The 26,454-nt window shown below is 50.8% G+C and overlaps 1 protein-coding gene across 1 annotated transcript in view; it reads left to right on the top strand.

Moving 5' to 3' along the window:
* FKBP9 (FKBP prolyl isomerase 9) overlaps window positions 1–22,457 on the top strand; it is a 35,751-nt gene extending 13,294 nt beyond the window's left edge. Inside the window, exons 2-10 of the mRNA XM_038770178.1 lie at window positions 4,026–4,171; window positions 4,585–4,774; window positions 6,951–7,096; window positions 7,899–8,088; window positions 13,480–13,625; window positions 17,342–17,528; window positions 18,284–18,429; window positions 20,336–20,499; window positions 21,176–22,457. Coding sequence (XP_038626106.1) covers window positions 4,026–4,171; window positions 4,585–4,774; window positions 6,951–7,096; window positions 7,899–8,088; window positions 13,480–13,625; window positions 17,342–17,528; window positions 18,284–18,429; window positions 20,336–20,499; window positions 21,176–21,352 — 1,492 coding nt within the window. The 3' untranslated portion in view covers window positions 21,353–22,457. The remainder of the gene's footprint in view (window positions 1–4,025; window positions 4,172–4,584; window positions 4,775–6,950; window positions 7,097–7,898; window positions 8,089–13,479; window positions 13,626–17,341; window positions 17,529–18,283; window positions 18,430–20,335; window positions 20,500–21,175) is intronic.
* Window positions 22,458–26,454: the final 3,997 nt, after the last annotated feature.

Raw genomic sequence — 26,454 nt, forward strand, 5'->3', positions numbered from 1 at the left:
AATACTCCTAAACCCTTCCTCAATTCTGGAGCAAGAAGCTATCTGCAGGCTTAATATCTTTGTGTTTTCAGAAACGTGTGATTATATGTCAGATTACTGTCTGTGTGAGTTTACAAATAATTCCGGCACATGTACTCAGCGTGATTTTTAATTTAAAGAAATGAGGTGCGGAGGAGGGGGTCTAAACCGCTACTTTTAAATCACTTAGATAAGATGTTTCTCAAATAATAGTAATACTAATAATAACAATGGCATTTATTAAGCGCTTACTATGTGCAAAGCACTGTTCTAAGCGCTGGGGTAGATACAAGGTGATCAGGTAAGAGAGTCACCTTTTGCTGATAGTCGAGTCTTTAAGATTTCTTCCCTCTCCTAGGCCTTTCTTGAAATTTGAAATAACAGTAGCCGTAACGGTGGTGTTCGTTAAGCACTCACTAGGTGCCAAGCACTGTGATAAACATCGGATAGCTACGATACAATCAGATCCGACACGGTCCCTGAATCTAAGAGCTGCTGAATGAGAAAGCCACAGCACCCGCATCATTGCGTCTTCGTGAATTTTCTCAAGGAGAATGATTGCAAAATGTAAAATATCTTTCAGAAGTAACCGTGAGAGAGATTTCTCTTTGATCAGTGGGACGTGCTTCTGGAGTGCATTCCGATTGCCTCTGGGAAAGTACATCAGAAGCAAAACCTGTGATCCCTGCCCACAAGGATCATCAATCGTATTTCATCAATCGTATTTATTGCGCGCTTACTATGTGCAGAGCATATATGTGCATATATGTGCAAGGATCATACAACCTAATGGATTTTTCATTATTGTTAATGATAACAATAGCTCCGTGAACAGTAATGTGAACAAAATTCTCTTTCTACCCTCAGGTTCATGGCCGTGTCTACGGCACATAACTCGGTCCCAACTGTGTTGGTCAGGGTGAATTGTTGGGGCAGGCCAGTGGGGAAAACTTACCACGTTACCCTCCCCTAAACCCCAAATTTTTGACTCTGCCCGGAGGCAGAATTTAACATTGCCGTGACTTGTCTCTGTAGCTTGTGGTTGCTTACATCACTGTTGCTTTTACGTTGCCTGGAAACCTGGGGAAAGTTTCCTGTTTCCCGTCACTACGTTGATCCCTGGCCTTGTTTCGTTTTTGAAAAAATATAATTATTCATTATAGTAATAATATTTTTTTAATGCGCCAGGCGCCGTACTAAGCGCTGGGGTAGATACAAGATAATCGGGTTGGACGCGGTCCCTGCCCCACGTGGAGCTCACAGTCTTAGTCCCCATTTTGCAGATGAGGTAACTGAGGCAAAGAGAAGTTGTGTGACTTGCCCAAGGTCGCCCAGTAGACAAGTGGCAGAGTGGATTAGAATCCAAGTCCTTCCGACTCGCAGGCCTGTTTCTCTTCACTAGGCCATGCTGCTTCTCAATAACTAATGATTATTCGGAAATGATTCAGTGCTTACTCTGTGCTTATCACTGTGCTGAGCCCTGAAGTAGAGACAAGATAACCGGATTGGCCAGATCCCTGTCCCACTTGCAGCTTACAGTCTAAAGGGGGAGGAGGGACAGCTATTTTATCTCCCATTTTACTGATGAGGAAACCGAGGGATACAAAAGTTAAGTGACTTGCCCGGGGTCACATAGCAGACCGAGTGGTAGAACTGGAATTAGAAACTGAGTTCTAAACCTGAGTTTTTGTGGTTGCATTCTGCAGGAAACTTAATACTCTACTCAACACTGGCCTGGAATAAAAAAGGCAATGCCAGGACTTTTTAATAATAATAATAATAATAATTATGGTACTTGTTAAGCGCTTGCTATGTGTCAAGCACTATCCTAAGCTGTGGGGTTAGATACGAGTTGAGCAGATCCCATGCGGGGCTCACAGTCTTAATTCCCACTTGGCAGATGAGGCCCAGAGAAGTGAAGTGACTTACCCAAGGTCACACAGCCGACATGTGACATAGCTGGGATTAGAACCCAGGTCCTTCTGATTCCCAGGCCTGGGCTAAATCCGCTAAGCCGTGCTGCTTCCCCTCCCGTGAGCACCGCAGCAAGGCCTAGATCTGTTGCTCTTTCAACAGAAATCAGGCTTCGGCGGCGAACTGTCGCTCCCTTGCAAACATTTCCGGCAGCGGCAGACTGCATCCGGCGGGATTCTCGACTTGGTTAACGTTTACCATCAGGTTGGGAGGGCGCTTGATGAGCAGCTTCTCCTGAAGGTAAATTCGTATCCCCTGTTCACTGGCCCCCCAAAATGCCCCCGGCACGCATACCGAGGGTGGCCGTCCTGGCGGGAGAAATGAACGTGGACAGAAGGAGTGCTCCCTTTTCACCCAACAATTTCCCCAGAACGTCTTTATTTTCACACAATGCCGCATGTAGTGATATTCTCCTCTGAATGCCCCATCTGTCACAGATGTGTGGATTCTTTTAGACTGTGAGCCCACTGTTGGGTACGGACTGTCTCTATATGTTGCCAGCTTGTACTTCCCAAATTCTTAGTACAGTGCTCTGCACACAGTAAGCGCTCAATAAATACGATTGATGATGATTCGGATTTGGGGACTGCTTCATTCCGAACGCGTCTGCCGACTCCGTGCTTTAGTACTGTCCCAAGCTCTTAGTACAGTGTTCTCTACACAATAAGCACTCAATAAATACGATTGATTGTGTTTTTGGTGCCAGTAGGCTGGTGGATTATAGCCTGTCTCTGGCCTGAGTGATTTTAGAGGAAGAGTAATAATAATAATGGTACTTCTTAAGCACTTACTCTGTGCCAAGCACTGTCCTAAGTGGGGTAGATTCGAGTTAGGTTGGATACAGTCCCTGTCCCACATGGGGCTCACCCTCTTAATCTCCATTTTACAGATGAGGTAACTGAGGCCCAGAGAGGTGAAGTGACTTGCCCAAGGTCACACAGCAGACGTGGTGGAGCCGGGATTAGAACCCTTATCCACCAAGCCACACTGCTTCCGTACCAGGGAGGCCTGGGGTGATGGGGTGAGGAGGCAACGGCGGAGCCGTGCATGAGCCGGGGTCTGGTCCAGTTGTGGGGTGGGTTTGAGGGGTTCCTAGTTGGAGCAGTCACACCTCAACGATGAGGGATGTCCGCCGCAAGTCTGCTGGGACTATCAGATCCAGTAGTCCTCCAGTAGTCTTCAGGGGTAGTGATCCCTACAGAGGATCTACAGGGGTAGTGATCCCTACAGAGGCCTTCCAAAAGGAGGAGGAGAGGCCTAGCATGGTGTGGGACCTGTTATGGGTGAGGTTTTCGGCTTCTTCCAGTCTCCAGGGCAAGCGGGGTGTCAGCGAAGGGGGCCATGCACATTTCCGCAAGGTCTGGGTCTCTGAAGGAACAGTCTTGAAGATTGAGCAGAGGTGGGAGGGTGGGATACCTGTCACAGAGGACTGCAACGGTAGCATTTCTTCCTGTCCCCACTCCCAGCTTTTAAGCTTCATCTCACTGATGTATAGAGAAATTCCCAGGTGGTTGCAGCCAGGCAGCTGAGTTGGGCTATTAGGGTCATGAAAGAGTATGGGCAGTAATTCTTGAACAATCAAGTTGGGTGCCTTTTGTAAGGGAACTTTAACGGTGAGTGAAAGGACACCTCTTGTGTGGTAAAACATACCGGTCATGAGAAGGACCTGGAAACTGCCGGAGTTTGCAAAAGACAGCTGAAATGGCAAGTTTGGGATCACCCTTCCTTTGCTTTCCCCTGACAATTTGCCCAGAACAACTTCATTTTCCCACACGCGGTGATTTTCTCCTCTGAATGCCTTATCCGTAACAGACGTTTGGATTCGCCCAGCGGATTTGGGGGCGGATTTCATTCTGAGCGCGTCTACCGACTCTGTCATTTTGTACCCTCCCAAGCGCTTAGTACAGTGCTCTGTACACAGTAAGCGCTCAGTAAATACGATCGATTGATTGTTTGTGTTTCTATTGCCAGTCGAAAACTCATTCAGCCTTTTTCTCCCCCCTTTCCTCTCCTACGCCATCCTCGCCATCAAGCTATGACCGGGGATCTACCTTCAATGTGTTTGTGGGGAAAGGCCAGCTAATCGCAGGGATGGACCAGGCCCTGGTCGGGATGTGTGTGAATGAGAGACGCTTTGTGAAAATCCCCCCTAACCTGGCCTACGGGAGCGAAGGAGTCTGTGAGTACCACTTCGTGCTTGTTCTCGGTTGGCTGAACCAACAGGAGGTTTGTTGTCTGTGCCGCAGTTTGAGGATGGGGAGAGGGGCATCAGGGGCTTTCCCGGGAATGCCCGGCGATGCTGTGAAAACTCTGCTTCCTCCCTTGATTTCTCTCTCCTGCCTTGACAAGAGGCTTCCGGGGGGCAGCCAGCCTTTGCTTGCTGAGGGACACATCTCGGCCTCTCCCTCTCTCCCCAAACTTGGCTACTAGCAAGAACTAGGAGTTTTCCCACATTGCCCCGCTGGGCTCAGGGGCAGACGACCCCCGGTAGCTGGGCCTCCTGTTCGGTTTGGCCTCTTTCGTGATGCGGCATTTGGTTAGAGGGTCTGTCCGACGTATAACCCTGGGAACCTGATTTGATTATTTTTCCAGCTGGAGTAATCCCTCCAAACTCAGTCCTTCATTTTGATGTGCTTTTGATGGACCTGTGGAATTCCGAAGACCAAGTTCAGATCAACACGTACTTCAAGCCCCCTAAGTGCCCTCGGACAATCCAGGTATCCGATTTTGTCCGATACCATTACAATGGCACATTTTTGGATGGGACGCTCTTCGACTCGAGGTACGTTCGGCCGCTCGCGGCGGTATCAGTGGAGCGCCTTGCGATTTTCCCTGCTCTGTCCCCTCTGTGTTTCCTTCCAGTATCCAAAGAGAGGCCTCCCTGTCCAACTTGCCCACTGTCTCCAGCTTTTTAGCCGAGTACAGGTATCCCGAGCCAAGCCGAAAGTCGGCCTGTGCCGTCACTTTGGCTCTTGAGTCCCCCAAATCCAGCTCCTCCCTAGATCGAAAGCTCCTTGGGGGTCAGGGATCGTGACCACCAACTCTGCTCTTTCGAGTGCTCTCCGCAAAGTAAGCGCTCAATCAGTAACGCTGATTGATAGATCCAGCGGATGGGCCTCCCCAGCCTAGAGTCCTGGGCGATCTCATCCGGTCCGTGGACTTGGATTCGACGCAGCCTGAGCAGTGGACGGACAACAGGGATAGGTGACCGGCATTCCTCCCGGGCCGGACGCCCCTGGGTGGCTGCAGGGACTTGACACGTTTTCCGTGCTCCCTGCTCTCTTCCGGTGATGTTGGACTAGGGTTTTGGAGCCGCTAATGTACGTCTCCAGTTCTGTCCGTGGGCTTGAGTCCCAGGAGTTCTGTGGGCGTTTCGTTCTCTCCCAGGCTCCAGGTGTGATGGAGCCCGGCCTCTCCACAGGGAAAAGGGGAGCAGTGTCAGGCCTCCCTCCTCGTAGGTTCCACCCTGGCCGGGCTCGGGTTGAGCTCCGGAATTTCCTTCCCCGTCGTCTCCACGGCGGCACGTCTGGCCAGGAGAAGCTGAGCCGTAAGCCCCGGGCTCGAACCGGCTTGGGACTCTGCATCTAATGAGGGCTTTGCAATGCTTGGAAGAACTGTGCCGATTGTCCTCGTGGACCCCCTTCCTCAGGGTGGACCGTCCCACAAACCCTTACCTCTCAATCAATCAATCAATCCCAACCTTCCCGCCCCGTCCCCCCTGTCAGGGATCCGTCGTAGACTCCTTTTCTCTGAATTTATCCACAAACCCCTGGAACCTCTCTTTGGCTGGCGGGGGTTCCTTATCTCGCTCTTCTCTATTTCAGTCTTCCAGAGTATGGCAGCGGCTGGCAGTGAGCCCAGACTGAGGGAAGGGTGGTGGTGGGGCTTTCCTCGGGGGCTGCGTTTCCCCCTCCCTAACCTTCGGTGCCCAGCTTCTCCACCGCCTACCTAATAATACTGGCTACTTCCTCCCTGCTCTCTGGACAGGATGGGCTTCCACATCCTCCGTGTTTGGTGTCAAAAGCACGTAGCAGGGATACCGTAACACTCTTTTTCCTCTCCAGCTTCCTGCGTCTGCCTGATGTGCTCCTCAGGGCCTGAGCCAGATGGTTTTCCTTACTTTACTACTCTGACCGGACTCCCCATGTCGGCTGAGGCCTAAAGGCCGAGTCTGGCTCACGCGCGCCTGTAGGCCAAGACCGCGCCCTGTAAAAAACAGGAAAAGAGCATCGGTCTGGAAATATTTTATCAGCCTAAAGAAATCTCTCCTGCGTAAACTTCAAGGTGGCCCCTTCCCAAGTATTTGGGAGATGTTTGGCTCGTCCGTCAGTGGTATTTATTTATTTACCGTGTGCCCAGCACTGTGCTGAGCTTTTGGGAGAGTACTTCCCAAGCACTTAGTACAGTGCTCTGCACACAGTAAACGCTCAATAAATACGATTGAATGAATGAATAGAATGAGTAAATAGATGCTAGCCTTGCCCCCAAGGATGTACAATGTAGCGGGAGTCTGGTTTGTGTTTTGTTTGGGGTCCAGCATTGTTCCAAAGGAGGGGGTGAGAGGAGGCAGCCCCAGGTATCAAGCTTGGAGGGGTGCGGGAATCCTCCTTATGGAGAGGAGAGGGTGGAGTCGGGGAATTGGATAAGAAATCAGAGCTCTGCTTGAGTGCTGGTTGTTCGCGGCGGGCTGCCCTCCCTTATCCTGCCGGACGGAGCTTCAGACCCGTTCCTGGTGAACGGGGAAACCCTGTTCTTCTCTAGTTCCAGGCGGCGGAGTTGTTCCAGAAACTTCCCCAGTTTTGGTGGGGAGTTTGGAAGGCCCATCGTGTTCGCGCCGCCTCGAAGCATGGCGGAGGAGAGGAGGATGGGATCGTTCGTGTCCGTCCGATGTTTTGTAATTTTTTCCCGGGATGGGTGAGGTTGTAGATTAACAGCTCTAAAATCGCGTTTGCTTCCAGCCACAATCGGATGAAAACGTACGATACCTACGTGGGGATCGGTTGGCTGATTGCCGGGATGGATAAAGGGCTTCTGGGAATGTGTGTCGGGGAAAAGCGCATCATCACGATCCCGCCTTTCTTGGCCTATGGAGAAGATGGAGATGGTGAGCCTCCCGCCCAAATGCGTATTCATTCCTGTCGTGCCCTTGTTGTCGGGGCCGGGGGTGGGTGGAGATGGCCGAGCCACGTGGGCCAGACGCAGCCTTCTGGTTCTTGGGCCCGGGCCTCGGGTGAGTCCAGAGGACAGGAGTGGGCTGGTATAAAGCTGATCGCAAATTTGGACCGAGTTTGGGAAACCCCCCCGGTTGGAGCAATCAAGTCAGAATCGGCAGTCACGCAATTCAAATACCTGGCCACGAGACATTTTTCTGACCGTTCTTGGAGACACTGGTTTTTCAGGCGAAAGGAGTAGCCGCTGATGCAGGGGGTGTGGGTGGCTATTGGCAGACAGGACCGGGGAGAGAGGACTTTTTCGTTCACTCTCCCCCTGTACCCTGATCTGGGCTTACAATCTTCCTGCGAACTGGTTGGGGAGAAGAGAGGGTGGGGGTCTTGGGAGCGGGCAGGAATTATCGGAGACCCTGTGACCTGCACCCACTTTCCCTGTCCACCACCCCCAACCAAACTCAGACCTGGATGTGCAAGAGGGGTCCAGTGAAGCATTTGCATCTAATGAGGCACGACCAACCTAACCTCGCTATCCTTCTCTCCAGCTTCCAGGTCATTCTCAGGTTCAAAAGGTTGGGTCTTAGCACCTTAGAGCGGAGGAAGGCTACTCTCCCCTTTGTTCCCAGGCAACTATGTAGCTCTCACGCACAGTGGACAAGCCAGTTTGAGTCAGTCAGACCCCTTCCCACGCCGGGGCCCCCGTTTCTAAAGTGTTCCATCTTCCCAATTCATCCTCAGGGAAGGACATTCCTGGTCAGGCGTCTCTGGTCTTCGACGTGGTCCTGCTAGATCTCCATAACCCCAAAGACGGCATTACCATCGAGAATCAGTCCGTGCCCGAAAACTGTGAGCGGAGGAGCCAGGCGGGAGACTTTCTCCGATACCATTATAATGGCACGCTTCTGGATGGCACCTTGTTTGATTCCAGGTACCCGGGCTCGGAGGGGATTTGTGACGTTGGGCGATCGTCTGTCGGTTCCAGGCTTGATGACACCATCCTCTCCCACTCTCCCTGGCTTGCAGGGAAAGGGGATGGTGCCAGCCTGCTCCCCCAGCCACCCCATCACCCCTCTTTCTCTCTCCCCCTCCGTCTCTTCCTTTGAGTCCCTCCATAGCTGCTAGTTGCCGTTATCTTCCACCGCCCCAGCCCCGTCTCCGTATTCCTTTCTGGCTTTGAAACTTTTCTTGCCTTCCTGCTCTGTCTGCCTTCTTCCACCCTAATCCTCGATGATTTGATGAACTTCCACACTGTGTTGCCCCCAGCCATCCGCTTCCTCTCCCTCCTCTCCCGACCCGCACCTCACCAGCATGGATACATACCCGCTCAGCGAATGAATGGCATTTGTCGCGCTTACCGTGCGCAGGGCACTGTACTAAGCGCTTGGGAGAGTTCGGTATAATAAAGCTGGTAGACACGTTATCGAGCGCTTACTGGGTGCAGAGCGCTGTACTAAACACTTGGGAGAGTACAATATAATAAAGTTGGTAGTCAGGATCTACCTTAAATTCCACACGCTCCATCTATTCACGTCTTAACAGTGCCTCACCTCGAACCTCACCAGCTCTGTCTTAACCGCTTTCCGATCATAAGCGGCGTGGCGTAATGATTAGAGTCACAGGTTCAAATTCCGGCTCTGCCGCTCGTCTGTTGTGTGACCTTGAGCAAGTCACGTCACTTTTCTGTGCCTGCGTTACCTCATCTGTAAAATGGGGATTGACACTGTGAGCCCCGTGGGGACAGGGACCGTGTCCAACTCGATGACCTTGTGTCCACCCCGGTGCTTAGTGCAGTGCCTGGCACATAGTAAGCGCTTAACAGATACCATCATTATTATTCTCATTATTATTACTGCCACCTCCCCCTCGCCCTCCGCTCCTCGAATTTGCCCCTTACCTTTAATTAAGCCCTTTGTATTCTAGACCCACTCGGCCTAGGCCGGGCCATCACACCTCACCCGGACTCCCTCCACACCCGTCTTCTCCACCGACCTTGGCTCCCCTGCCCCCTCCATCCTCTCATTGCTCTCGCACCTCCAACACACAGCCCCGGATCACTGTGACCGCCCCCTTTTTCTGCTCTTGCATCCGTCCAGCTGAGCACAGCTGGCGGAAATCCTGGCTCCTGGCTGACTTCCTCCACTCCGAATTCCTGCTTTAACTTTGCCCTATTTTCCTCTTGCCAGCTCATTCGTTCAGTTCATTCAGCCGTATTTATTGAGCACTTACCGTGTGCAGAGCGCTGTACTAAGCGCTTGGAAAGTGCAATAAGGAGAGAAAATCCCTGCCGCACAATGGGCTCACAGTCTAGATCGGGGGGAGACAGACATCAAAACAAGTAAACAGGCATCATTGTAAATAAATAGAATTATGCATATATTCTTAAATGCTGTGAGGACGGCTCTATTACGCCTCTCCATCATTGACTCTCACACTTTTCCCCAACTCTTCCAAACCGTCAGCTCCTTTCTGAAGCCCCGAGTCTCCCCAAGTCTCCTTACCCCTGATGACCTCTCGCTATTAGTAAAAAGCAGAATGACCTAGTGGATAAAGCCCGGGCCTTGGGGTCAGAAGGACCTGGTTCCAATGCCGGCTTCCCCTCTCGGCTGCTCTGTGAACTTGGACAAGTCATTTGACTTCTCTGTGCCTTGGTTTCCTCATCTGTAAAATGGGGATTAAGACCGTGAGCCCTACGTGGAACAGGGACCCGAGTACCACGTATCTACCCCAGTGCTTAGAACAGTGCCTGGCACATAGTAAGGACGTAACGAATATCACAATTAAAAGCATAATTATCAGATATAAACTTCCCCAAATCCTGCTACCAGCCCCTCAGCCTACCACTCCTGTTTCCTCATCTTTCTCTTGCTTGCCAGCTGTCTCCCAAAAGATCTCTCACCTGTTTCCTAAATCCACCTGCTTATCAGTGCTTCTGACCCAATTCCCACTCGCTTCCTAAAATCGCTCGCTCCTTCTCCTCCCCCTCCGCAAACTGTCACTTTCCCATAATAAAGAGGTTCTCCCTTGGCCCCAGAGTCCCTTCCTGCTCTTCCCCCATCCCCCTGTTCCTGCCCGCCTTCCGGACTCTTCCCCATCCCGTGAATAACACTCGCTGCCACCCGGATCATCTTCCTGAAGGCGCACATATCTCTTCCCGTGCCTCTTCACAGCAAGCAGTGTTTGGCACATAGTAAGTGCTTAACAAATACCGTTATTATTATTTCAATATTATTTCAGGTTTCAAGGCTGGTTGTTATCTGGCCCCACCTTTCCCATCTGCTCTCTTCATCTGCTGTTCCCCGACACACTCTCTTTGCACCTCGCAATCCGACCTTAATGATAACTGTGGTATTTGTAAAGTGCTCATTACGTAGCAGGCACTGTACTAAGCGCTGGGGTGAATACAAGCAAATCGAGTTGGACACAGTCCCTGTCCCACATGGGGCTCCCGGTCTTAATCCCCATCTTACAGATGAGGGAACTGAGGCCCAGAGAAGTGAAGTGACTTGTCCAAGGTCGCACAGCAGGCAGGTGGCAGAGGCAGGATTAGAACCCAGGCCCACGCTTGCTCCACTAGGCCATACTGCTTCTCAGGTTACAACCTGCTAGCTGTACCTTGCTTTTGATTCTCCCACCTCTGTCCACTCGCTCACATTATTCCCGCGGCTTGGAATTCCCTTCTTCCCTACACCCACCAGACCACAGCTCTCTCCACGTTCAAATCCCACCTCTTCCAATGTGCTTTCCCTGGTTCATTTCTTAGCACCCTGAGCCCTATCATCCCTTCAGCTATCTCTAGCGCTTTTGTACTTATTTACCCCCTCCTTGAGAAGCAGCATGGCATAGTGGATAGAACACGGGGCTGGGAGTCAGAAGGTCATGGGTTCTAATCCTGGCTCCTCCACTTGTCTGCTGTGTGACCTCGGGCAAGTCACTTCCCTTCTCTGTGCCTCAGTTACCTCATCCGGAAAATGGGGATTTGAGACCGTGAGCCCCATGTGGGACAGGGACTGGGTCCAACCTGATTTGCTCGTATCTACCCCAGCACTTAGTACAGTGCCTGGCACATAGTAAGCGCTTAACAGTTGTTATTATCGTTATTATTAGTACTGTTAAGCGCTTACTATGTGCCAGACTCTGCTCTGTGTGCTGGGGTAGATGTAACATAACGGGGTTGGACACAGTCCCTGTCCCACGTAGGGCTCACAATCTTAATCTCCATTTTACAGATGTGGGAACTGAGGCACAGAGAAGTGAAGTGACTTTGCCCAAGGTCACACAGCAGACACGTGGCGGAGCCGGGATTAGAACCCAGGTCCTCCCAACTCCCAGGTCCGAGCTCTATCCACTAGTATTTTATTCATTCATTCAGTCGTATTTATCGAGCGCTTGCTGTGTGCAGAGCACTGTACTAAGCGCTTGGAAAATACGATTCGGCAACAGAGACAATTCCTACGGGCTCACGGTCTAGAAACGGGAGACAGACAAGAAAACATTTTATGAGTTCCTACCCTGTGCCAAGCACTGCCCTAAGCACATAGCAGAGTTCAATAGAGTTAGGGGACCTGACTTAAATGAGAGAACAGGTATTGAAATCCCACTCCACAGGTGAGGAAACTGAGATAGAGAGAAGTTAGATTTAGTTTAATAGGGGTAGGGTTAGTGGAGAGAGTCAGTAAGCCCCCTGTCCCGAGAGAGGGCTTACAATTCAGTGGTTCAGATTATTTGAAGGGGCATCATTTCAGGTGGTACATGTTCCTTGGCAGCCAGACATTCTCTTAGCTTGTTGCTGTTGGGTTGGGTTTATTTATGTATTTAAATGGTATGTATTTATTTGGATTGACTGATTTATATTGATTGATTTATTGGAGAAGCAGCCTGGACTAGTGGATAGAACCCCGGCCTAGGGGTCCGAAGGACCTGGGTTCATTCATTCATTCATTCATTCAATCGTATTTATTGAGTGCTTACTGTGTGCAGAGCACTGTATTAAGTGCTTGGGAAGTCCAAGTTGGCAACATATAGAGACGGTCCCTACCCAACAACGGGCTCACGGTCTAGAAGGGGGAGACAGACAACAAAACAAAACATGTAGACAGGTGTCAAAGTCGTCAGAGCAAATAGAATTAAAGCTACATCATCATCATCATCAATCGTATTTATTGAGCACTTACTATGTGCAGAGCACTGTACTAAGCGCTTGGGAAGTACAAATTGGCAACATATAGAGACAGTCCCTACCCAACAGTGGGCTCACAGTCTAAAAGGGGAAGACATGCACATCATTAACAAAAAAAAAGTAAATATGTACAAGTAAAATAAATAGAGTAATAAATCTGTACAAATATATATATACAGGTGCTGAGGGGAGGGGAAGGAGGTAGGGCGGGGGGATGGGGAGGAGGAGAGGGAAAAGGGGGCTCAGTTTGGGAAGGCCTCCTGGAGGAGGTGAGCTCTCAGTAGGGCTTTGAAGGGAGAAAGGGAGTAGCTCTCTTTGAAGAGAGCTAGCTTGGCGGATCATCATCATCAATCGTATTTATTGAGCGCTTACTGTGTGCAGAGCACTGTACTAAGCGCTTGGGAAGTGCAAATTGGCAACATATAGAGACAGTCCCTACCCAACAGTGGGCTCACAGTCTAAAAGGACTGGCGGATGTGTGGAGGAGGGCATTCCAGGCCAGGAGAAGGACGTGGGCCGGGGGTTGACGGCGGGACGGGCGAGAACGAGGTACAGTGAGGAGGTTAGCGGCAGAGGAGCGGAGGGTGCGGGCTGGGCTGGAGAAGGAAAGAAGGGAGGTGAGGTAGGAGTTGGGGAGGTGATGGACAGCCTTGAAGCCAAGAGGGAGGAGTTTTTGCTTGATTCGTAGGTTGACGGGGTTCTAATCCTAGCTCTGCCACTTGTCTGCTGGGTGACCTTGGGCAAGAGCCCGTTGACACCCTGGGCACAAGTCCCTGGCAGAACTCGCCCGGGGCTAGAGAAAAAGGACAGGATTTCCCCATATTGGTCAACTGTCATCATCATCCTCATCGGATAAAGTGAGACCTCCCCCCTTCCCCACCCCAAAACCCCAAAACACACCTCACACAGTGCTCTGGATTTTCCGATTTAGCCGGACGTCAGATGGGAATGACTGCCATTTCTTCTTGTTAGTACAGTGCTTGGCACCCAGTAAGTGAATGTCACCGTTTATTGTTATGTTGTCCTTTTCCAAGTGCTTAGTACAGTGTTCTGCACACAGTTAGCGCTCAATAAATACGACCGAATGAACGAATGCTCCATAAATACGACTGAACGATAGTCTAACCAATGTGTTTCCCTCAGTTACTCCCGGAACCGTACGTTTGACACCTACATTGGACAAGGTTATGTGATCGCCGGAATGGATGAAGCGTTACTCGGTGTGTGTATTGGAGAAAAGCGAAGAATTATAATTCCTCCTCACCTGGGTTATGGCGAAGATGGAAGAGGTGAGCCTGACTTTCATTTCTGCTTTTGAGTAGTCTCGGTGACCTTGGGAAGCTGTGTGGTATTTAGGTAGCCCAGAGGTTTGAATATCAGCCCGGGTTGAAATTCTCTGTAGGCTTATCGCTTTTTAACCCAAATATTCATTCAATCGTATTTATTGAGCGCTTACTGTGTGCCGAGCACTGTACTAAGCGCTTGGAAAGTACAAGTTGGCAACATATAGAGGTGGTCCTTACCGAACAACAGGCTCACAGTCTAGAGGGGATTCCTCTAGAGGGGAGATATATATATATATATATATATATATATTTGGGGATCCCCAAATATATATGGGATACATATTTGGGGATCCCCAAATATATATCAATCGATCAATTGTATTTATTGAGTACTTACTATGTGCAGAGCACTGTACTAAGTATTTGGGAGAGTACAGTGTAGCAGAGTGAAGGAGCTTTCGGTCTAGAGTCGTTCCGAAGCTAAACGGATATAATTGCCAATTGGTTTCGGATAAGCTGGTTGACCGTCTCTATATGTTGCCAACTTGTACTTCCCAAATGCTTAGTACAGTGCTCTGCACACAGTAAGCGCTCAATAAATACGATTGAATGAATGAATGAATGATCACCCGGGGATTTACAATTCGGCCAGTTTTTTCTTTTGCTTCTGAGCTGTTTCTTCAGCCTGCTAGATTTCTTCTGGCCTTGTATCCTGTACCAGTTTTCTCCATCAGTTCTTCTTCCAGTGATGGGTGACTCTGGTGCTTCTGGGAAATGCAAAGCAGAGGAGCCTAATTTTGATTGCGTTGTCTGGGACACCTGATTTCTGTTTGCCTTTTTGGCACATTGCAGTTTGTTTATAGTTAATGGAGATATGCAAAGGTAGTCCTAGTTCATTCAGACGTATTTATTGAGCACTTACTGTGTGCAGAGCACTGTACTAAGCCCTTGGGAAAGTGCAGTACAACAATAAACGGTGCCATTCCCTGCCCATAATGAGCCCACAGTCTAGAGTGATGAGCTCAACTATCCTGTAGTTAAAATCGGGAATTTTGGATGGATTATTAGCCCCATGGTACTTCTGGGTCTCTTTTAATAATAGTAATGGTGGTATTTGTTAAGCGCTTACTATGTGCCAAGCACTGTTCTAAGCGCTGGGGGAGATACAAGGTAATCAGGTTGTTCCACGTGGGGCTCACCATCTTAATCCCCATTTTACAGATGAGGTAACTTAGGTAACTTTGTCTTTATGGTATTCGTTTAGCACTTGTTATTCACTCATTCAATTGTATTTATTGAGCGCTTACTGTGTTCAGAGCACTGGATTAACTGCTTGGGAAGTACAAGTTGGCAACATATAGAGACGGTCCCTACCCAACAACGGGCTCACAGAGCACCATTTTAAGCCCTGGGGGAAATACAGTTTAATCAGGACGAATACAGCCCCTGTCCCACTTGGGGCTCACAGTCTAAGTAGGAGGGAGAACAGGTATTGAATCCCCATTTTGCAGTTGAGGAAACTGAGGCAGAAAGAAATTAAGTGACTTACCCAAGGTCACACCGTAGGCAAGTGGCAGAGCTGGGTTTGGAACCCAGGTCCTCTGCTCCCAGGCCCACGCTTTATTCACTGGCCCACGCCGCTTCCATTTGTGTGTATGCAGGGGTGGTATGATGCGGGAGAGAGTCTTACCTTGGAAAACACTCACCTGAGCTCTTTTTTCCTTTTGGGATCCTTCCAAGATGGAGATAATAATAATAATATTGTTAAGCGCTTACTATGTGCAAAGCACTGTTCTAAGCGAGCTGGGCCATGGTCTGGCGGTTCAGCTCAGGCCCGAGATGGCGGTAGGGATCGACCCAAGGCCAGAGGAACTGATGTCACGGATCGCCAGCTTTTTTGCCCGCTTTCCTTCCAGTTTCGGTAAACCGTGGGCTAGTCCCTGCTCCGCCAGGTCTGAGGATGCACCCGTTTTTTTAGAACAACTGCCCTTGGCCTTAGGGGAGGAGAGCCGGTCCGAGGCGAGAAGGATATGAAGAGCTCTGAACGTTTACATGAACGTTTCGGGGAAGGAGTCCCAGCGTCCCTCCCCTCTCCGAGCCGTGGTTCCTGGCGGTGGGCTCTCCGATGCCGTGACAGCTGGAAAGACCATGGAGGGTGGGGTGAGAGCGAGTCCGAGCTCCCTCACTGTCGCCCAAGAGCAGAGAGATCACCCTGGGGGACTCGAAAATTTGGCACTGTGATGACCCGGCCCTGGCCGACCGGGCGCCTCTGCTCTTGAGGTGCTAGATGGGATCTGGGAAGCTATTTGGGGAAGATACGGGCGTCTCACCGCTCACGGTGGCGCGGCTGCTCCATTTCGGCTGTTGAACTATCGATCGGTCGATCGCCGATAACGATGGAGCGCTTACTGTGCGCAGGACACTCTACCCGCTTCTTGGGGGCACCAGACCGAGGTAGTAGACCCGATTCTTGCCTCCGGGAAGCTTACAGACTAGCAAGGAATTCTTCCTTCCCTGGTGTTGGAGAGGAGCCTGAATTCCCGTGCCGGTGGAGAGGGGTGGAGCTGTGACGATAGGCTTCAGGAATCAAGGAGGTGGCAGGAGGTCACGAGAACTGGCCAGTCCTGGTGTTGGGGGAAAACGTGGATAAAATAATAATTATTATTATGGTACTCGTTAAGTGCTTACTATGTGCCAAGCACTGTTCTAAGTCCTGGGGTAGATGTAAGTTAATCAGGTTGGACACAGTCCTAGTCCCGCATGGGGCTCGCAGTCTTAATTCCCATTTTACAGGTGAGGTAACTGAGGCCCAGAGAAGTGTCTGCTGTGTGACTTGTCCAAGGTCACACAGCAGACAGGCGGCAGAGCCAGGACTAGAACTGCGTGGAATCCCAGTCTACAAAAGCCGCACAGGGGCTTCGCTGCTACGGCAGAGCGGAACAGAGCAGCGTGGGAAGGGATTTGGTCCTAAAGAACATTTCTCCCCGAAAACTACTAGGCAGAGGCCCTCAGTCAGAGCGTGCAAATGAGGCAGGGCCATGTTTAATCTCCCAGTGCCTCCACCTGCTCATTTTGTTTACTTTCTTTGGGCCTAGGCGGCGTGAGGGCCGCGTAATTCATTCGGTTGTATTTATTGAGCGCTTACTGCATGCAGGGCACCGTATCAAGGACAGTTCTGCCTTCCGCGCATTTTGTGAGCTCAGCACGCCCTTTGTTACTCTTGTTTTCATGCCTGACATCAATACTACTACTACTAATAATAATTGTGGTATTTGTTCAGCTCTTGCTACGTGCCGGACACCGTTGTAAGCTCTGGGGAAGATACAAGATAATCGGGTTGGACAGAGTCCCTGTCCCACATGGGGCTCACAGTCTTCCTCCTCATTTTACAGATGAGAGAAGGCAAGTGACTTGGCCGAGGTCACACAGTCGGCAAGCAGCAGAGCCGGGATTAGAACCCAGGTCCTCTGACTCTCAGGCCTGCGATCTTTCCACTACTAGGCCATGCTGCCTCCTTCATTCATTCAATCGTGTTTATTGAGCGCTTACTGTGTGCAGAGCACTGTACTAAGCACTTGGGAAGTACAAGTCGACAACATATAGGGACGGTCCCAACCCAACAACGGGCTCAGGGTCTAGAAGACTGCCGTGCCTCCTCCCGGAGGAAGATGGGGTGCCATAGGGCCTGTCGCGTGATGCTTACGTGATTTGTTCCGCAGGGAAGATCCCCGGCTCGGCCGTATTGATCTTTGACATCCACGTGATCGATTTCCACAACCCGTCCGACTCCATCAACATCACGACGTCTTTCAAGCCCGCCAACTGCTCCGTCCTTAGTAAGAAGGGCGACTACCTGAAATATCACTACAACGCCTCCCTCCTGGATGGCACTTTGCTGGACTCCACGTAAGCGCGCTCTCTGGCCCGAGCCGGGTTTCCGAGGTCGGGGCCCGAGCGTGTGAGGGGGACCAGTTCGCTCCTTCATTCAGTCGTATTTATTGAGCACTTACTGTGTACTAAGCGCTTGGAAAGTACAGTACAGCAATAGGGAGACAATCCCTGCCCACAGTGGGCTTACAGTCTAGAGGAACCAGTTGGCCCGGAGCTGAGGGTAAGGAGGATTTGGAAGCTGGGACGGAAGCTTCGACTCTGTCTCCTCCGTTCCGTGTGGGGCCCGGAAGGAGGGGGAGATGGGAATACTCCTTCCTCTGCTGGGGAGGTACATCTTGACTCCGCCGCTCTCCCGGCTTCCTGGGATCTTCCGGGAGCGGCTGGAAGCGACTCTGGATGCTGACAGGGCCATCGTCCTCCCGTCCCCAGCCCTTGGACAGCCACCTCTTTGGACCTGTGTGTGATCTCCTGCTTCTGTCACCCCCTCCTGCCCCCGTCTTTAAGCATCCAGAGCCTGAGACCAGTGGAGAAGATGGAGAACCCCCAGCCTAGATCATTCACAGTCTGGATAATAACCAACTCTGGAATAAAAAGAAGGGGAAGGGCCAGGACAGGGAAATGTGAGCTCCTTTAACACCAAGTCGGGCCGAGTTGATGGAGGATTGTCACGGCGGGGCCCTCGCTCTAGACTTGCCCACCCACGGACGGGCAGTGCCGACCCCTGCCCCTGGCCAGATATGGGAGTCAATGCTCTGGGATTTGTCTTTCAGGCTGAATTTAGGCAAGACCTACAACATCGTGCTGGGATCCGGACAGGTCGTCCTGGGGATGGATCTGGGGCTCAGAGATATGTGCGTTGGAGAGAAGCGGACAGTCATCATTCCCCCACACCTCGGCTATGGGGAGGCCGGGGTTGGTAAGTAAATTCAGTAGGAAGGCCTCTTCCACTCCAGTCACTCAGGTTCACATTCTTGGTGGTCTGTTACATCCCATCTTTAGAAACAGAAGGCTTAATTTATTTTTTTTCCTTTTGAAATTGAAAGCTTGATTTCTCCCCCCCCCCCCCCCCCCAATCTAGCTGAACCCTCTGAACTTGGCCACATTCTTGCCATAGAGAGGAGTTGTGTTAATAGTATTAAGTGCTTACTGGGTGCAAAACATGGGAGAGAATACACAAGGGGGAATTAGACACGATCCCTGTCCCTCGGGGGGGCTCGTAATTTCAAATGGGAGTGTGTTTTAGTGATATAACTTTCGGTGAGAAGCAGCGTGGCTTACTGGAAAGAGCACAGGCTTGGGAGTCAGAGGATGTAGGTTCTAATCCCGGCTCCACCACTTGTCTGCTGTGTACTTTGGGCAAGCCACTTAACTTCTGTGTTTGTCTGTTACCTCACCTTTAAATGGGGATTAAGACTGTGAGCCCCATATCGGACAACCTGATTACCTCATATCTACCCTAGTGCTTAGAACAGTGCTTGGCACATAGCACTTAACAAATACCATAGTTATTATAACCTTTAAACCATTAAACCCTCAATTCTGGAAGATTCCAGGGATTTTGAGTGCCAGCCTGATGGTTTCCGAGGGAAAGAGTTGAGCCTTTTTGCCTTCTGGAGCCATGTGCCCAGGACAGAATGCTTGGGGTTTTTGGGTGCTCTTATTGGAAGGGAATTACTTGGCATCCTGGAAGAATTAGGCATGCCCAGGCCGGGGGTGACCCGGGTCTAACTCCACATCCCACAAGAGAAGCAGCGTGGCTCAGTGGAAAGAACTCAGTCCTGGGAGTCAGCATTGGAGCATTGGACCGTTCTTCCATGTGGAAGATTCTGGGTCCTCTCATCCTCTCCCTTAATCTGCGCGGGACTGGTTGGGAACGTGGATATTCAAAGTTCTGCCATCTAATATTGCTGAATTTTTAGAGCCACCCCAGGACCGGATTCCCTCGTTTTGGCCTTTGGAAGCTGTTCAGTGACCAGAGTCGGGCTCTAGACTGCTGCTGCTTCAGCCCAGAGATAATTCCCTTTTCACAAGGACTAAGCAGAGGTTTTTAACCATTTTCAGAAAGCTTCCCTCCCTCTTGCCTTGCCAAAGTCACAGAGAAATCAGTCCTTATTGGAGTAGGAGCTCCGCAAGGACAGGGACCATCTCTTTAGCAGCTTTTGTAATAATAACAATGATGATGATGGCATTTATTAAGCGCTTACTATGTGCCAAGCACTGTTCTAAGTGCTGGGCGGTTACAAGGTGATCACGTTGTCCCACGGGGGGCTCAGTTTTAATCCCCATTTTACAGATGAGGTAACAGGCCCAGAGAAGTTAAGTGACTTGCCCACAGTCACACAGCTGACAGGTGGTGGAGCCGGGATTTGAACCCATGACCTCTGATTCCAAAGCCCGGGCTCTTTCCACTGAGCCACACTGCTTCTTGGACTCTGGTACTCTTCCAGGTGCTCATTCTAGTGCTCCGCACAAAGCCAGCGCTCAGGTAATGGCACCAATTGAGCGGAGCAGGAGCGTTCAGAGTAGGTGGGAAGAGAAACAACTTGCGGCTGCTGCCAACTCCTCAGAGACCAAGCTGGCTGGGCTGTTCCTTCCCGCTACCTTGGCAGTGGCCTGGACTGCAAGGAGGCAGCAGGGGTGACAGTTGCAGTAACCGTTTCTCTTGTCTCCTGCTCGGACTGCTGCCTCCCTGCTCCTTGCTGGAATGCCTCGGGGCCTTTTGATTCCCCTGGGGCCCTCTTTGACCCACCCGAGTGTTTCTGGACACATGCCCTCACGCCCCAGCTTGGAAGCGCACTCACGCGGGCTCTCTGATACGACAGACGGAGAGGTGCCCGGGAGCGCGGTCTTGGTTTTCGACATTGAGCTGCTGGAGTTGGTGTCTGGCCTGCCCGAGGGATACATGTTCATATGGAACGACGAGGTGTCCGCCAACCTCTTTGAAGAAATCGACAAGGACACCGACGGAGAGGTTCTCCTGGAGGAGGTAACCGAGAGGCTGGCTGAAGCTCTGTCCGAAAGATGATTTGAGCTTACCCTGGAGACCAAAGAGATCTCCCTGGTACTGGGTGAGGGGCAGGTCATCAGAGTAGACTATTTTCAGCCTGGCTCTCCCCCCCTCACTAGCCCCCCAAGGTTGGGGCTTGGGACTGGGCTATCGTCATCTCTGGAGGGGGCTGGCCTAGGAAGGATGCCCACGGCCGGCCACTGAGGCTGTGGCAGGGCTCTGCCTTCAGCTCCCCGGACCTTCCATCAGCCAACCGGGGCCTGAGACGTGGGGCTTCTCCTCTTGTAGAGGGGATATTGAGGCTGGACCTGGTCTGGGCGGGTCTGTCAATCGTCTTGTGACTGGGCTCAGTGTAGACAGGCAACCAGGCCAAGGCAGCCCCTTTACCTTGTCCGGGCTTCTCCCTTAGGCATTTCCTGAAAACCCACATTCCGTTTCCTTCCCACTCCAACTGACAGGGTAACTGCTGGAATTGAACAGAGAGACTTCTCCTCTCTCCACCCTTTCCCTGAGGCCCAGCCTAGAGAGAAGAAGCCTTAGTCGGTGACTGGGCTGCTGGAAAATAGTGCTGGGCCTCTGAGAGCGGTGGGGTGGGGAGCACTCCCGTACCCCCGTCTGACCTGGGGGACTGTGTCCCGTCTCCCTTTCCTTTCAGTTCTCGGAGTACATCCTGGCCCAGGTGGCATCCGGCCGAGGGAAACTAGCCCCGGGCTTCGACGCCGAGCTGATTTTGAAAAATATGTTCACCAACCAGGACCGCAACGGGGATGGCAAGATCACGGCTGAGGAGTTCAAGCTGAAAGACCAGGAGGCCAGGCATGATGAACTCTAAACCTGAAAGCTAGCCTGGGTGTGAGAGATGAACAGTGTTACTGTTCAGGAGGATGCCAGCTGGTTTGTGTATGTATGTATGTGTGTGTGTGTTTGTGCGCGTGCGCACGCACCTCTGAGTGATGGATTTCGGAGACCGTGTGTTTGACGTTTGTGGGGTGCAGCATTCTGGGCGGAGAGGGTGATCCCAGTAGAGCCCTGAGAATAACACAAATAAAATCAGCGTCAAGTGCCTCAGCGTGGAACAGACATACGTTGAAACAGCCTTATTGCCAGCCTTTGTCTCACGAGCCGTTGAGCTGATTTGGCTCTGAAAGGACAACAGTTACATTCACCTTGGCCGGGTGGGAAAGAGGGGAAAAACAGCTGCTAGTTTTAGGTCCATCAGTGAGTGTAGTAAACCCCCCCACAAGCTGTCCAACCCGAGAGGAATCCCTGTCAGGAGACGGCCTGCTCGAGGTGGGGCCGATTTAGACCCGTGTGGCTCTCCGACAGGTCCGACACCCTCCCTTAATCTGAGCAGAAAGTCCTGGCATCTCTGCCGGGCGAGGGCCAGCGGGAATCTCGGAACACTTCCACGTGGCTGACCGAGGCTGGGCTGCCAGTGGGCCTAGACTAGACCGTCAGCTTTTCTAAAGAACGTTTAATCTGTGCCGAGGTCTCCCTACCGACAGCCGTGCTCTCCCTACTTTGCAGAAAAGCCCAGGGTCCAAGGGGCAGGGTTCTCTCTGGCCAGCGAGGCGGCCTCTTCCTTCTGAGTCAGAAAAGATCTAAACAATGGGTGCAGCGTCAGAAAGCAAATGAGGATAAATACCAGTTCTCCCCTCCTGGCCCAGAGTCCAAGAACTCCAAAAGGTGAATGTGAAATGTGTCTGTTGTGTGCGTTCACTGGCTTCCGCTTTTTCCCCTCTGGACATAGATGGTGCTGGTTCTACCTTCGATTTACCAAATGCCTTCTCTTTTTGGAAACTGCTTTATTTTACTAAATTAAGATATTTTGTACGGTCGTAGTTCTTTAGGTCCCGAAAATGCGGCGCGGATTTTGTCAGAATTGGACAGTACTGAAGAACTGACCTTTTGTTACATAAAAACAATGAATTGTGTAAGTGATCGTTCAGTGGCTGGGGCGGTTTGGGGCGGGAAGGGGTGGAGGGCTTAGCTGCTGATGGTTGGCTTACGGATCCTTGGGCGCCGCTTCCCTCCCCTTTCCCTTTCCCTAAATCCTCCCCCCTCCCGCCTACACGCACAACCCTCCCTCCTCTGTCTGGTTTGAACTCCGCCCTCCTTTTTGCTGAGACATCTGGCACAGTTGCCCGCTCTTGCAGGCAGCTACAGGCTATCGAGGAGCTGGGGCAAAGAGAAGTCTGGACGTGGCCCCGAGGAAACGAGTAAAAAATCAAACCATAAAGACAAGTCAGCGTTACCTCCGAGGACTTAGGGTTATTGTAGAGAGAAGAGCGTTTGTTCTTGCCGGCGGCTGCCCACGTCCTGTTTTGGAGCCAACCGCCCTGGGCAACATTCCTGTTTTCCCTCCCCCTTGTCAGCCCCGTATGGGGAAACCAATTAACATTTACACACAGGACTGACTATTTCCTGCTGCCTTGTTCGCCCGTCACGCGTTGCCGTCCAGTGCGGGCCACACCCGAGCACTGAGGCCTGCGGAATTAGAATCCGCCCTTTCCCCCAAACTCCGATGTTTTTTTTTACAGCATCCGTTGACGAGGAATGCCGCCTGCTATGCATCCCAGTAGGCTGACGCCTCACGGACAAAAGCCTCCCTTCCTCCGCGGCGATTCCTCGGCCAAAGACCGAATCCTGGCGGGAAGCCAGGGTGGGAGGGTGGCTTGGGTGCTTGTGCCGCCTCAGTGCCTGGCACATAGTACGAGCTTAACAAATACCGTAATTATTATTAATTACTATTCATCTCTGATGACGCCAGCCACCCTGAGTGGCTCTGGGAAGTCAGGAGAAGTGAGGCCCCCCAAAAAAGTGGCTGAAAGGGTCTTATTGGGGAGAAGAGAAATTAAAGGAGGTGGGATTGCAGAAGTGTTCTGAAAGTGGGGAGAGTTTTGGACTTGCAGATTTGAAATGGGGATAGGCGTTCCGGGCAGGAGGAAACATGTGAATAAGGTACGTGGGAGAGTCAAGGCAGAGGCATCCCTCTAGACTGTAAGCTCCTTGAGGGCAGGGATCCTGTCTACCCCCTCTGTTGCACTGTACTCTCCCAAACGCTTAGTACAGTGCTCTGCACACGGTAAGCACTCAATACCACTGATCTGTCAATTGAATAGAATTAAGAGTATGAGCTGGTGCGTAGTGGGAGAAGAGAAGATGAGGAAAGAGCTCATGTCCTTAAAGCCAGTGCCTGGGAGTTTCCGCTTGATGCTGAAAGGAATGGACAAAAAGTGTGGATTTTTGCGGAGATGAAGAGTGCCGAGAGTCTGTCCACTAGACGATGTTGCGTTCATGTTCTGAGAACAACATTCCTTTACACTTCCATTGTGGTAGACCTATATTAGGTGTTATAAAAATGGGTCAAAATAAGTGATAGTGCTTAGCATTCCTTTTTATGTAGAGGAGATAATTCATAGCTTCGTAAAAGGGAATGCTTGAGTGCTATCATTTGTTTCAACCCCTTTTTATATTCAGAGTTTCTGGGTATATTCAGGTATCATCAATTAAGTAGCATTTAATATTTGGTATAGAGGTTGGGAAGAGCATCAGTACCGGTGTAGGCAGGGTTTGTCTTTATTGATGAATTGTACTTTCCAAGTGCTTAGTATAGTGCTCTGCACACAGTAAGTGCTTAATGAATACGATTGAATGAATGATCGCTTAGACTCCTAAACCAGATCCAGAAATAAGTGCATCGCCATCTAACCCAGGGTTCTCCACGGTGGAGATACTGCTGAACACCACCTCAAAAATTTTCTTACACGATCCGATCCAAAGTGACTGCAGCATCCCCGTGCTGTTATGGACTGTGAAGGTTAGGTTCCCGGTGTCTGGAAGATGGCGGGACTGGGGAGATGGGAAGGGGAGGAACTCTGGAGGGGTTTCGGGCCAGAGGTCACGATGCCGTGCTGAAAGAGAAGGCCATAAAGTCGTTTGGTGTCCCTTGGGGAATCACCAATTATTTATAGATGAGCAATATCATCGCATGAGTGAACAGGAGAGGTCCCATGTTAAGTTATCTGACTCTCTTTCTTGCAAGTAAAATGGATGTAACAAGGCTCTCTGTTGACTCAACCCCACCTTCCTTTAAACTTCATCCCCTATTTCCCATCTCATCTTGGCTTTTAAAACAGTTTTCCCATCTCCCTGCAGCTCCCAATCTCTGCCCCCGCTGGGACCTGTGCCCCTGGGGCTTCTGCCATAAAGGAGGCTAATGTTGTTATGCCGAAACCAAGTGCACTGTAAATTTTAGAATTGCCGTGCCATTCGTCTTAACTTCACACGTCTCAGCATCCTGTATTTATAGGTTCTACCCTCAGGTCCACATTTTTGGTAATAAACAGATCGTCATTATTATTTACCCAGTTAAAGATTTGAACAGGACCGGTAGGACTGAGTCGTAAACTGGAATCAGAGAGAACTACCTAACCTCGATCTGGTTCTTCACCCTAATTTAAACCCAGGGTCCCCATCCCCTGGAATCCCGTCCTTTTCTTCAATTTTGTCAAAATATCCTCGGGCCTTGCCTAACATGAGCTTTCCACATTCATTCCCTTTCGATAGCTTGCAGGTACTCCCCACCAAGGGATTCTGCTTTCTTCCCATTTTTTGTCCACTTCCTTCCCCATAACTGGCAGTGCTCCAGGGAACTGACTCAAGTCATAGCCAGAAGAAGAAGGAGTCCTGAGAAGTGCCCTGAAGATCGAGTTCCTTCCTAGTCCCGGAAACTTCTGGGTTTTCAGCCTTATCTGAACCCAGATGGCCATGGATTCATTCATTCAATCACTTTTATTGAGCGCTTACTGTGTGCAGAGCACTGTACTAAGCGCTTGGAAAGTACAAGTCTGCAACATATAGAGACGGTCCCTACCCAACAATGGGCTCGCAGTCTAGAAATCCTTTCCAGGGGCCAAACACCTGGATCCTGAGCTCGCCCTAGGCACAGGGTATTTGTTAAGCACTCGGGGGAAAAAGACAATATAATCAGACACCGTCTCTGCCCCACTTGGGACTTATAGCCCAAGCAGTCCACTTCTTGGATAGCCTTGGATGGGAACATGTAGGAAGCAGTATGGCTTAGTGGAAAGGGCCCAGACCAGGTTTCTAATCCTCGTTCTGCCACTTGCCTGCTTTGCGACCTAGGATAAGTCACTTAACATCACTGCACCTCAGTTTCCTGTAAAATGGGAATTAGGTACCTTTCATTCATTCAATCGTATTGAGCGCTGTGTGCAGGGCACTGTACCAAGCGCTTGGGAGAGTAGAATAGGGTTATGGATAGGGCATGGGTGTCAATAAGGGTGGAGAAATAGTTTTGCCGGGCAGAGAGGGTGGAGTTAAAGGATGTAAGGATAAAGTTGAAGTGGACAGATTTCCATCAGCAGCACCCTGTGGCTCGAGCACAAGAGCTAAGGAGGCAGAGTGGCTCAGTGGAAAGAGCCCGGGCTTTGGAGTCAGAGGTTGTGGGTTCAAATCCCGGCTCTGCCACTTGCCAGCTGTGTGACTTTGGGCAAGTCACTTAACTTTTCTGTGCCTCAGTTACCTCATCTGTAAAATGAAGATTAAGACTGTGAGCCCCACGTGGGACAACCCGATCAACTTAGAACAGTGCTTTGCACATAGTAAGCGCTTAATAAATGCCATTATTATTATTAGAGTGGGTAGGTGACCCAGGGCTGTGGGTTAGTGGTCAGAGATTGACCAGAGGATAGGAGAGCGAGTGAGTTGACCGAATAGACGTTCTCGACACCACCCTCTCTACATCCTCCTCATCAAGGGAGGTAGTTTGGGTATGGAGGCTAAGTGGGGCATGATGAGATCTTTGCAGTAATGTACGTGGAGGTAACATGAGGCAGCAGAAGGTTTGGCAACTGTGGTCCCTGCTCACCCCCCCTCATCCTGCCATGTCACCCCTAACCCTCTTCTGCA

The sequence above is a fragment of the Tachyglossus aculeatus genome, chromosome 2 (genome assembly GCF_015852505.1).
Source record: "Tachyglossus aculeatus isolate mTacAcu1 chromosome 2, mTacAcu1.pri, whole genome shotgun sequence".
Classification (NCBI taxonomy): Eukaryota; Metazoa; Chordata; class Mammalia; order Monotremata; family Tachyglossidae; genus Tachyglossus; species Tachyglossus aculeatus.